The 13,369-nt window shown below is 31.5% G+C and overlaps 1 protein-coding gene across 1 annotated transcript in view; it reads left to right on the top strand.

The window, feature by feature from the left end:
- Positions 1-4,978: 4,978 nt before the first annotated feature.
- The window catches only part of LOC117229396 (sodium/potassium-transporting ATPase subunit beta-2), a 36,885-nt gene continuing 28,494 nt past the window's right edge, over positions 4,979-13,369 (top strand). Inside the window, exon 1 of the mRNA XM_033485826.2 lies at positions 4,979-5,380. Within this exon, the coding sequence (XP_033341717.1) occupies positions 5,236-5,380 (145 nt within the window). The 5' untranslated portion in view covers positions 4,979-5,235. The remainder of the gene's footprint in view (positions 5,381-13,369) is intronic.

The following is a 13,369-nucleotide window of genomic DNA, read 5'->3' on the forward strand; positions in this document are numbered from 1 at the left end:
AACTATAAAATGTCATTTTATTAGGCCGACCTATAAGTACATGCCGTTTATTATTTTGCTATTTTTAGGTTAATATTTGAGATTAGATCTTTAATCTTGTGGAAAAATATCATTGATCTCTTGTTCAATATTGTTTAGCAAAGACATTATTCAGTCAGTATAAAATTTGTGAAGTTTTTTATTAAAATACTTTTCAACGTTTCTTGTAAAAAATATTATAAAACGCGAAATAGATAGTAATTTTTTAAAAATATTCTAATATAGGTAAGATTCCAGTGCCGATGGCACATTTTTCGTTTAATGTACAATAAAATTATTGTTATTATTGAAACGGACGTGGAAAAAGTTTTGAGAACTTCGAAGAATCATTAGAATTTGTAAAATTTAGGGGAATCAAAATACTTCCAGTTTCTTACTTCGTTTTTTGATAAAAAAACATTTTTGAAAAATCTGACTCAAAGGATGTGGAAATAACATTTTACTCTTTAAAGTGAGAATACTGTAAAAAAGAATATTGTAATAGAATATTGTAAAAGAGATCCAAACGTTCAATATGTTGCTAATATTTCGAGATTCTCAACATCATTGTACATATGAGGAGTTGATCAAGCATTGTAATTATAATACTGTCAATATGCAGAAGGATATATCGTCAATGTTTCGAACATTAACGAGCTGGTTTGATAATAATTACAATATTTCTACTCCCCTTAATACTGAACAGTATAATACTGAATGTATAAGGAAAAATCAATCTGTCAGTGAATATATTGATTGATAATATTTGATAATATATATTTCCGAAGTCATAAAAGTTGTTTGGAGATTCTTTACTTTTGTAGGATAGTGTGCTTCGCTGTTTTATTTCAACAAATCATGATTTGTTATTTTTAGTAACGCTTTCTGTAGAACAAAAATTCGTTCCACTGTATATCTTAATTAAATTTTGTCTACAGTTGTAGATTTTAAAATAAACAGAATAATGTTTATAAAAATTGACAGTTATTGACTATTTTAATTAACAGACTATTTTCACTTTAATTATTATTGACAGTGCAATATAATACTATGTAATTTTGATCAAGAGAGTTGATGGAATAATACGTAAACTGCAAAGACATAATTACAACAGAATAAGAAGTTCACAGAATTTGGCGTGCAAACATTTTGACGAAACGTTTGTTGGAAAGTACGACTTTGTGTTATTTAATTTTAAGTAAAATATTATTAATGGTTTTAATAATGGTTTTAATAATGGTTTTAAACCTACTAATTAGTCTGCTATTATTTAACTTTTTCAATGTTTTCTATAATTTTTTATGTATATTTGATTTTGTAATTAATATACTGGAAGAAAAGCATAATATGTGCACTTCCTGCAAATTTGAAATAAATTATAAACGAAAAGTTTCAAGGAGTAGTGTGGTAAGAAAATATTTAGAATGGCAAAATTGATCGAAATTGTAATGATAATAAAGATTGCGTTTTATAATTTTTCTAAGCCTGTAATGGAAATTAAGAATATCCATACTATAAATTTCGAAGAGGACGTAATCCAGTGCCGTTAGAAAAGGGGGACTTAAAGAACGTTCTGAATAATATGCAATTTGTTCAAGGTTGTAAGTTATCATGGTTCAAAAATTATAAACTGTAGATTTTTGTGCAAATTCTCATTTTCATACGTCATTTTACAAAAATTAGAATTGGACATAAGTTTCCTTCGTTAACTGAAACATTCCTCATGATCATTTCGCAATCTTGGACAAACTGCATATTACTCAGGAGCTGTCCCTCTATAACATCCTAAGTTCAGCAAAATTAGATTAGGCCTTCCCCTCTCTTTCTGCATAATTACTCACTTATGGGAATCCCTATTATTAATAATAGGGATTCGCAATATTAAAATTATAAATAAATAAATTAATAATAATAATAAATTAATATTAAAATATCTTCCAAGGTAATAATTTTTCAACATAAAAAGGTATGCGATTCCATTAAAAAAAAATAACGATGATATTCGTGTGTCATTTAAGCATACACTTACAAACAAAAAGTACCTCCCGAAATAGAATAAGTTTCGTATGTTACATTTTTCCAAATAACGAATTGAAAATGAGGTATTCTGTATAGTACATGTTGAAAATTTTATCAATAATCATAATCATAAATATAATAAATCTTTCAAATTGTTCAATGCTTGTTGGTTATTTCTGCATCTGTCGATATCGATATAATTATTAATAAATACATACATTAAAAATCTAGGAAACTTATTTTTAAAATTTTCACCAACAACTTTGTTGAAAAAGACCACAGAAAGCAGCCTCTACTATCTTCTTCGTGATTTCTGTCAATTTCAATTTTTTGCAAACAATTGTTTACATATCATATAGTAAACTAATTTCTCAAATATTTATAAACAGCTCAAATGATCTGGTACAATTCCGATTATTCCAAATTGTACCTAATTTTCCATACAAATACAAAAACTAGTTAAATGATAATATTGCCACTTATATTAATAACATTCTTCTAAGAAGGTTATTTTTAAAAGTTACATAAACACATTTTTGTTTGTGTATGTGCAATATTATCTTTTAACTAGCTTGTATTTGTATGCAAAATGACTCTTACTGAAAATCATCAATCGCATTACTGCACTAGGCTTCACTTAATGAGCTTCATCAAGAAACTTCAACTGTCTGCTTAAATGGTTCAGGAATTTGTGTACACAGGATTATCGGCGGAGCTGGCTAACAAGTTCGATGATACGCATGGCTCATAGGCGGCAAATCGTAATTCCAATTTTTTCAGAGAAAATCGTCGCGCGAGGTCGAGACATTTAAGACGATTCTTCCGTCTATTTTGCCTGATACTCTCAGACTGATAGCACACGGCAATGACATTAATGTCATACGACATAGTCGACAGGATGTGGTTAATTCAGATCGGTCGTCGTGTGTGACTCACATTATATATGCCTGCGCGCGACTCATCTCGGTGTTACAAAAAGAGGGAGGAGGTAACTGCCAATACTACAGTGCTGTGAATCGCACACACGTGTCGCCTCCAGCCACTAAGGTCACACACACGAGATCTGACCTTAGCCCCCAATTTGTTTCTCGACGATCAAGTCGAGGAAATCATTTTCGCAGCCTTCTTCACCGGGACCACCATCCAATCGCTAGGTGGTACAGGTAAATTAATATCAGCCGTTATCGTTCGTCGTGCACGTGCTGGCAGAAAAACGGAAAGAAATAAGTTGAAGTACGTATAATCTGAACTAAAAAAGTTATGACTGCTCAATTCGTTCAATTAGGATTGAAACAGTAAAATCAAAGTGTCACGGAAAAGTGTCAATATTCCTTAGAGTTTAATGAAATCAAGTGGAGCAATTTTATGTTATCAAATTTCTCATAAATCATTTTTACGTTGGCCTGTATCATCTCGTAATCTGAAGACTAATTTGGAAGACTAGACTCTACATATTTATCAAATAATTATGGTTTGAAGCCGCATATAATTACGCGCGTAACGCGGTAATAGTCGTGTGTAGAATGCTGAACCACTGAAAGCCAGCTGAAACCGCCTGTTCTTATTACGGGCCATTCGCGCGAACTGGTTCGTAAGATGGACGCTAGGCTGCGCCACGTAGCTTCAGATTTTAACGGTTTGAATTGAGCGATATAATGGAAGTAGATCAAAGAAAATTGAATGGGCCCTTTGTTCCGAGTGCTGGTTGAGTACATCGATAAGATTGCTGTACAGACGTTACTCTTAATGCGGAAATATTTGCTATCCAATTCGAGAAGATTTATATAGAAACGAGAGACGGAACGGCCAACTGCGGGAAAAGCATTTTCTTCGAAGCCATCTAACGTCGAATCCAGCAATTTCTGTCTCTGATGGGATAAATCAGTACTGTGTTATCACTGTATACGTGCACTGGTATTAAGTTTAACAAATATTTTGACATTGCTATCTTTTCTAATATTGAAAGTCAAATAAATCCGAATCGAATTATTTATTTGATGTCTAAAATATTAATTTTATATCATCGATAGCATATCACTTCCCGTACATATACCCGCCAGGTGCAACCTGCCACGTTCAAATAATAGGATGCCCTATTCCTCGGTGATACCTACTGTTGCGTTCAACCTATGGCGAACAAGCATTCTCCCGTGAAACTGTTCATTACGATAACCGTCATTGGTATTATATTTAAATAATTTAAATTGGTATTATATTTAAATGATTTAAATCTTTTGTCCTATAATCTCCAAGCCTGTCTTTTTTATTCAAAATAATTTCCGTTTCATTGACCGTCGCGCATTCCTCAACTAATTTCCTCAACTAAGTTTTCTCAAACAGCTCAAGACGTTATAAACTCACGGGCTCTTGCACAACGTTACCAGTGCATAGACGCAGTTGAAACGTAATTCCCGTTGGTTCCCTACGAGCATTCAAATCTTCGGACTGGTCCGTCGGAACGAACGGAACGAAAAACCAGTTTAATCCAAACTGCGCTCAATAGAACAAGTACAAAGGATCTGTATTTTAGGCGTGGCTCGTGGGGGAATATTGAAAACATCGTGTACTTTACACGATGAATACTGGGAAGTTAGTGAACATTTCACGGTATAACGGGATAAAATGAATTCGAAGACCACCGTTTTCTAGGTCAGGTTACAGCGGTCGACGATATCGAGGAAAATTTTGACGAAAGCAATCGGAATCCCCGGCGTTTTTCTTACGTTCGGTACCACGAACCTCACACAACGACAACAATGGGCGACACGAGTGTCGCGAGAGGTCGTGTACGTACACAGTCGAACACGTCATAACACTGGACAGTTCTCCGGTGTGGGAGAGGGTTCAGAACGGATAGGTGGGGGCGCGTGGGGGGAGGGGGGAGGGAGAGAAAGCGAGAAGAAACCGGTAGAAGGGAACGAGACGGAGAAGAAGCCTGCACAAACGTAGCGTGTTTAGTCAACCTGGTGGCGTTGAAGAACCAACTGTCGGCATCGGAGAAGCTGCCACAGCCGACCTCGAGGAACTCACGGTTTCGGTTTCGGTGCGAGCGATCCTGCGGTGCCGTTGCTCGCTCGCGTTCCATATAGTGTTCCATGTTCGTTCGGATTGATTCGGTTCGAACCGTTCCCTGCTACTCGATACGTGATTAGTGCTGGAAATACTTCGCTTCCAAAGAAAATTTCACCTGCCGACAACATGGTCAGCAAGAACCAGAAGATGGTCGCGCCGGAGTCAGATCCCTATCTGAACCCGGCGAACGTGTCGACCAACCAGTCTTTCAAGACCTTCATTTACAACCGTGAGACTGGCGCCTTCATGGGCAGAACGGCAAGCAGTTGGGGTAAGTTACCAGGAGAAATCGAAATGGAATTTACGATGGCTGTTCGTTCGTTTGACTACACCTTTGATGACTCTTCCCTGTTTCCTGCGTGCTGTTTCAATAGATCGAAGTATCGATCGCGTCGCTCACGACGCACAGCAGAGTATCTGACCTCCAAAACTGGCTAAAAGTTGATTGAAAAATCTTGTGTAATGTATAAAACATTTTTCTTTGGGAGATACATAGCTGAATCCTATGGAAAACAATATTCCAATACCTTCTCCTTTATTAGATTTACTCGTGAAGCGTATGCTTTGTTCAAAGTAAAGTGATTTTGTGATTCTTTTAATTAGTTTTGTTTTATTCACTCATAAAGCGTCATGCTTCCTTAAAAATATGGTGCTTTTGTACATTTATGCCATAAATTTGTTTTATCGGACATATAATAAAAACCGTTTAAAATCCGGAAAAATATATGCTTGTTATTATTTATGGAGTAACATAAAATAACTGCTTGTAGTGCTCCTAATTTAGTGTTAATAGGAAGTAAAGTATATACTTACCTAAAAGACCTTCGCAAAGAGAAAAAATCATTAATAAACGCACAGTAGTAATACAGAAACTAGTTAGGAGGGAAACTCTTAATTAGTTTCTAAATTACTACCGTTCGCTTATATATTAATGATTTTCCAATGTCACTTTTCTCTTTGCGGAGGCTTTCAGGTAAGTGTATACTTTACTTTGCATTAACACTAAGTGTTGGGAACAGTACAAGAAGCTATTTTATATTACTCTATAAAAATAACAAGTCTATTTTTCCAGATTTTAGACGATTTTTATTATAATGTATGTCAGATAAAACAAGTTTATTGGATAAACTCCCCATAAATATATGTTTAGAATTTCAATAATCGCAAATTAAAAAGATTTAGGACCTGTTAAAATGACGCGTCTCGTAAACCTAATGTTAAATGTTATGTTCTACGTTATCCGTGTTTCTTTGATCAGTGATGATACAAAATTATCTATAATTTAGTGAAGTACGTTACATATTAAACATTTCATATCGAATTTTATTATACTTCTAAGCGACTATACAGTGCTTGTTTCGATGTCATTGAAAGCGGAACGGTTTTCTATTTGTGATAAATTTCAAAACTTTTTTAATTAGATCATCCTTAGTGGTACATGATAGGGAGGTACAAATAGGGATACTCCAGATGCACATTTATCATTAGAAATTGTAGTCACATATTAAATCCATTTTTATTTTGTGCATTTTTTGTGAATTTGTAATAAATAATGACATTGTTTCATTCCCAAGTACTTCATTCTCACAAAAACAAATAAAATTATTTTGACTAGTACGTCGCGATTATTCTTCCAATATATGAATTAACTGAAATGCGGATTTTTATGCAAATTAAACAGTTTCTTTGTGTTTGCAGGAAACGGGAGTGATTTAAGGAATTTTTCAAATGCTTTAATTGCTTTTATATAGGTCGAAACTAATTCATTGATACTTTTCAATACTTTTAGTCCTCAAATTGTTTAAAATTGCAGCCATTCATTTATGTCATAAAATAGTAATTATGTGACCATTTTATATTTATCAAAAAGGATTATGAAACTATACATTTAATTTGTTTTACAGCTACGTTGGCCGAAAATCAACCTAAAAAGTTTCTACAGAATCAAAGTAATCTAATTAATGAAACTGAAACTAGAAAGTTATAATTTATCATAATAGGAGTTATTTTAATTGTTTTGCATTCTAAACGTCCTCGTAACATTTAGTTTCTTCGAATATGTTTCACAGAATGACATTTGGAAATTAATCCGGAATTAGTGTCATCCATGTCCTAATAGAACGAAACAATTTTTTAAATTGTTTCTCTTCATTTACTTTCGTTCCTAGATTTTGATAACAGGAGAATCAAATTTTGTTTCAATTTAGAAAAAATGAATGACGATACAACCACAGTTATTTCGTTGAAAACTGTCAATTTTGCGTCAAGTTTGAACGACAGTCATGGTTCTGTGTGCTCCGTTTTTTGTTACACATTTTTAATAAAATCTAAAAATTTAACAATAAGAACAGATGGGTCACGATGCTGACTGATTACTTTCGGTACTGTTATTTTTTTATTTTAGATAATATGGACTGGGTGAAGTAGATTGATATAAATAAATAAAGTACAATCTCCAAATGCTCCGAAATGAAACTCTATTTAAAAATTGTCAGAATTTGTTGCTTCTTTTAACGACAAAGTTTGATGTTTTAGTTTGATGTTTTAAAATGCTGTAGTTTTTTTATCTTTATTATATATATATCACTATGGTACCGTGTGAAAGACCATAAATAAAAAGAAAAACATTCAAAGGTAGAAATAATCCAGAAGATGTTGGATAACATGAAATAAGATTTACAGTATCAAATAGCAATAACGATAACGGGTGATGTTTTTTTTCGGAGTCATAGTTTCAATTACATAACAAACAGTATTTTAAATACTTCGTGATATTTTCCTTAACTTTTGAAGTTGGAACAAGATTGTTTCAACTGAAAAGTTAGTGTTGCATCCTATATAAAACTGAGAATACAAATTTGTTCAGCGCATTAATTAAACAGCTAGTTTTCGCGGATTTATTTCAACTGAAGAGTCTTGCACATAATTTCTTTAACCAGGTGCATATCAATTCATGCGTGGCTTAGAAACAGTCTCGTTCCCCACTCCAGCAAAGAGTATGCAATAGATTTTGGTGGCAGTCATGTTATATGTTTACGTTTACCATTTATGAATTTCGAAACTATTGTGTAGTTATAGTGATTGAAGGAAACTTTAAATAGAATAGTTTATGTATGTAGTTTCGAATGCTCTATTTATGAATTTATTTCTTCCCAAACAAAAAAACATTTTACATATAATAATTTTAATCGTTACCGTTCACGCCAAAATATGGAAATATAAGAAAACGTAAACTGATTATGTCAATAACTCGGTACTCTAGTATTCACTTTAAATTTGCGATTAAAATTTTATTAATAATTCTGTTGAAACATTGCAAAGCTTTCGATTCGCGTCGTTTCATGAATATTTGAAAAAATATTTTCAAGAAAGAGAAGTACAGGAAAAACATGAAAGTTTTTAGAAAGATTTTCATATTGTAGAAAATTTTTAATGGTGGCGTTTAGTTTGCAGATTCCTATGAAAACAAACGATAATTTTATTTATTCGAGCTTTTCGACACAAGATAATTTTGCAGTTTTTCGATTATTTTGCTTTACATTATGATAGTGTGTATAATTAATATAAATTAATAACAATGAAGAGTTGTATTTGTACGAAGAACAACATCTCGTTTGAATACTTATTATTTAATTGGATTCGTATTAATGATTTCTTGTACGGTTCCTTTATTCTTCACTTCTGACCATTTTCGACTTGCAGAGAGTTTCTCTGTTCAACTTACTATTACGCACTTTTCGTGATCATTCTCACACGCCCGAATAGCTACCAATGTCAAACCACTCTAAACCATAGGATTAGAGAATTTGCGTTCCGACGAACACATTAACGATGCATGAACCCCTAGACGAATGAGAAGTATTTGCTGAGGCAGTAGCAATGAAATACTACAGAACATCGAGAGAATATTTCCAGTTTTTCATTTGTTGAATAAAACCCTTTAACAACATCGTTAATTTGGTCCTGAGAATACTTTATAATTCAATGTTTTAACTGCACAAATAATTGTTTATAAAATTGATGGAAAGTAAACTTTAACAATCACGCAATGTAAGTATTTATGTACAAAGATTAACTGAATTTCTACGTAAATTTATATCAACTTCTATGATGTAACTATTTGTGTGCAACTAGATGATTAATCATTGTTTGTATTATCAGGAGTTTCATAGCTAAAATATAATCAATACGTCGGATACATTTAACTTTCATTAAATTATTTCTCAATTTCAATTTTTCTTTCCGTTCTTGTAACTTCGATTATAAATTACATAAATTTTATAGGATAACAATTTTTATTTACTTCATAACGTTTGTTTTATTATCTTTAAGTTGCAAATGTAGAGCAGTACTGTGTAATATTTCACAAAGTATTGCTTTGAGAAATAAAAGCAGATTAATTTGATTGATTTATGCGAATTTTTGGAGACGGAAAATATAATTATGTAACATTCATTTTTTATCATGTTTCATGTTAACGTAATGTCATTAAAATTGATTACAATCAATAACTGGCTCGATAAGTAGGTGTCATTACTGTTACATCAGTACAATATGTAGTTATTGTTATCATATCAATAAACACTTACTCTTTACTTTGTTTATTAATAAATTATACTTTCGAGTTTTACTTTTATTTTAAAGTATTTATTATAAAAATGCATATATATATACTTACAAACCCATAGAAGTTATTATATGAACATCAGTAGAACAAATGAAGTTGCACTATTGTGTGAATTTAGTAGATGCTAAGCTGGTCTCAGTTGCGCTGGTTTATTTTACATTCAGAACCTGCACTTTTGAACAATTTGTTATTTTTTGACATATCAGAGAGAGAATCATCATATCAATCATCATCAAAGATTTTAGATAAATTTTCGGAATCAGAATTTTGCCACGGTATTTTCGGATAATAGAAATTTTTTTTTATTTGAAACAGTAAATCCACGAGACTAATTAAAAAGATTGATAAAGCATACCACGAATTAAAGACTAGTTTGATTCATCTTCTAAATTGTAAGTTATTTTTTTAAACGTTATCGAACGTTGCTTTTCATTAAAATTTTGTATTTTTGAGATTCTATATACTCTATGAATAACTAGCAATATGCTTTTACACTTTGAGGTCATTGCTCGCAGTGAATTATGTCTCATTAGATGGCTAAAATGTCAGACTCGACAGCGAAGAAGAATCCGCCTTCGGAAGCGAAATTAATCGGCTACAGGAAAAACGCTATGTATGTATTGGCAGTGTAAACGAAATTCTTTCTGCATCAGCGTGGAAAAAATTCATAGGTTTCCGTGCATATCCATTTACACGTATAATGCAATTATATTTTGTAATGCAATTAGATTTTGAACATTTATCGAATGCTTCTATTCTGGGTGGTCTCTCTAGTCTGGGTGGGTATCGAAGACAACGTATTATTATTAAATGTCCTGTAAAATCATTGTTTAAATAAAAAAGAAACTGATGACACAATGCGTCTGTAAATAACACGAGAAAGAGATTTTTCATTGAACGTGAAGTAATACTGGTACCAATAAAAACTGAATAGCAATTGAATAGAGTTCAGTCAATAATTGACAGTAAACACAAAATTGTAATACTGGTATAATAATAACTGAATTCAGTTATTATTCAGTCAAAAATTGACGATAAACACAAATTTGTAATACTGATAACAATGAAAATTGACGATACCTATTAACACGCAATATTAAATTTATATATTATAAATATCGATTAATTCAGCCTTTATTTGTTTCTTGAAACGATTAAACTTTGTCTCAATTGTTTGAATAATAGCCGCTGTTCGGAGAACAAAAATGGTACCATACGATTTATTATAATGATAGGTTTCTATAGGCACATCAGTGCACACTTTTATAATTAGTGTGTCTTCTCATTGTGAGAGTTAACAAGATCCTTTGTTCTTAGATACACTCGCTGGCAGAGCCTCGATGCTGGTAATTTTTTAACTTTCGTATATGATAGTTTAATGGGAATATAAATGATTGTCTGCATAAAATTATTCTTAGATGATTAGTCTGAAACAAATTTGGTTATTAACACGTTAAATGTAACAGATCAAACACATGCATTCCTACAAAATCTAAGCAATTTGATTAACGAAGCTGAAACTAGTAAGTTCAAATTTATCGTAGTGGATAGTAACTGTACCATTCTGCATCCTAAACATGTTTAAGTATACATATTACAATTAATTTTGACAATTGGTCAATCCACGTTTATCTGTGCCTAGTTATCCATCAATTAAATGATCCATGTTTTACTGCAGGCACACAAACAATAAATTGTGTTACACGGAACTACACCACGATAAGAATGTTATTGAAATTTTTGAGGATGGGAAGGGTTTTTGACCTGAATAATATAATCTTGACGGTATAGTTATCTATGTTATGCAAGACATTGCGGCTGGCGGTTACTCCATTGAAAGGAATTTCAAGGTTACATATTTTTATATAGATCATTAAATTTATCAGTGTATGGTATCGTTATGAATGAGAGGCATACCTTTTTTACTAGAGGATGATAAAAGTAAAATGTTAACATGTCCTCCGAAAGGCAAGTGTTATAATTTTAATTATATTAATTACATAATATTATTATATTAGATGGTTATAATTATAATTATAATTTCGCGTTGAAGTTAAAGTGGTTTAAATTATTTAATTAAATAGAAACTACAATATAATATGCTCAATACGAGTAAAATTCTTTAAAGAAGTTTAAAAATTATTCATTGTAAAGATTGATACAAAGGAAAAGTATGTTGGACGCAAGGCACGACGAAAGTTTTATGTTCAGAAATGATGACTACGTGTAATTTCTACTTATGTTGCAAATAAATAATAATATTAATAATCAAACAAATAATAATATTTCAATTGTAACACAGAAACATTAAATACAATTTAGTGCATATTGCTAATTAATTGATAGATTTTATTATTAGGGAATGTTCGATCTACAATTTATATAATACAAACTGTAACACAATTTTTGATCCAGTCATATATAATATTTTAACCACTATAAATTAAATATTTTGTAAAAATATAAAGATATTAATTTTTTTAAATTTGTATTCCATAATTTATTATTTCAACAAAATTGCAGTATCTACATGCAAGTATGCTTTTTAATTATAAGAATTTATTATTAATATGGAACTCTACATAATTATTTATATTGAAATCATTATCTATATAATGTGACAGTTAGAAACATAGAGAACTAATACGTGAAATTAGTATTTCCTTCACTTCTGTTTAAATGAAAGAGTGTTATTAAGACTATTGTATTTACTTACCGGTGTGTAACGGAAGTTTCTATACTTAAAACGTCCGACGAGTACATTAACGAAGCAGTGTTATTGCAAAGCAATGAAGTGGCAAAAGTAATAAGAGCGCTCAAAATATATGTGATAACACCCTTGTCGTTGTAAACAATAGTAATGAATCGAACTATGCAACTTGTGATCCAATCGTCAGAAGAGGGAAGATATCATTAGTAGACTGCGAATCTTTACGTAAAATAAACATTTTCTATGACGACTGTAAGAAACAGAAATTGCATGAAAATAAATTATTCCTTTTAATAATTTTGATAAGTTGAAAATAGTGTAACAAGAATTTCTTAAATCTCTTGGTAGGTATACTTCAACAATGTAGTATCAAATTATAATTGTATCGTTGCTAATGACATTCGGGTTGGTGCAACTTTAAAAAGAAAATAGATATCACAGATACAAATGATACGTATTTGATACGTAAATGATACGTTTTTGGTCATTCGTGCATACAATCATGCATATACACACACATAATAGTATCAGAAAAGTAAGATTCAAATTAGGTTTTATATTGGACCATTGTGTACTTCGTAACGTCATTTGGTGCCATAAATGCATACAAGTGCAGATGAGTTTACTATCTGCTACAGTAAAAATTTTACTACTGTCTTTAAAAATGAAATTTTTTTCGGTATAATTCTATAATTTTATGATTTAGGATTTTTAGGATTAATTTATTGCACATTTATAGAGTGATCGAGATATGTTTTTATTATCTTACATTGAACTATGTATTTATAAATATCAAGTAAGATACCAGTAAACTAGTTAGAATGATGTATACGATTATACGATGCAAGCGATAATTTTAGAAGCTGTTCATTAAAATGCAGCACTAGTGGAATATTTTGCATACGTGACTATCACTAGTCATG

The sequence above is a fragment of the Megalopta genalis genome, chromosome 1, assembly GCF_051020955.1.
Source record: "Megalopta genalis isolate 19385.01 chromosome 1, iyMegGena1_principal, whole genome shotgun sequence".
NCBI lineage: Eukaryota > Metazoa > Arthropoda > Insecta > Hymenoptera > Halictidae > Megalopta > Megalopta genalis.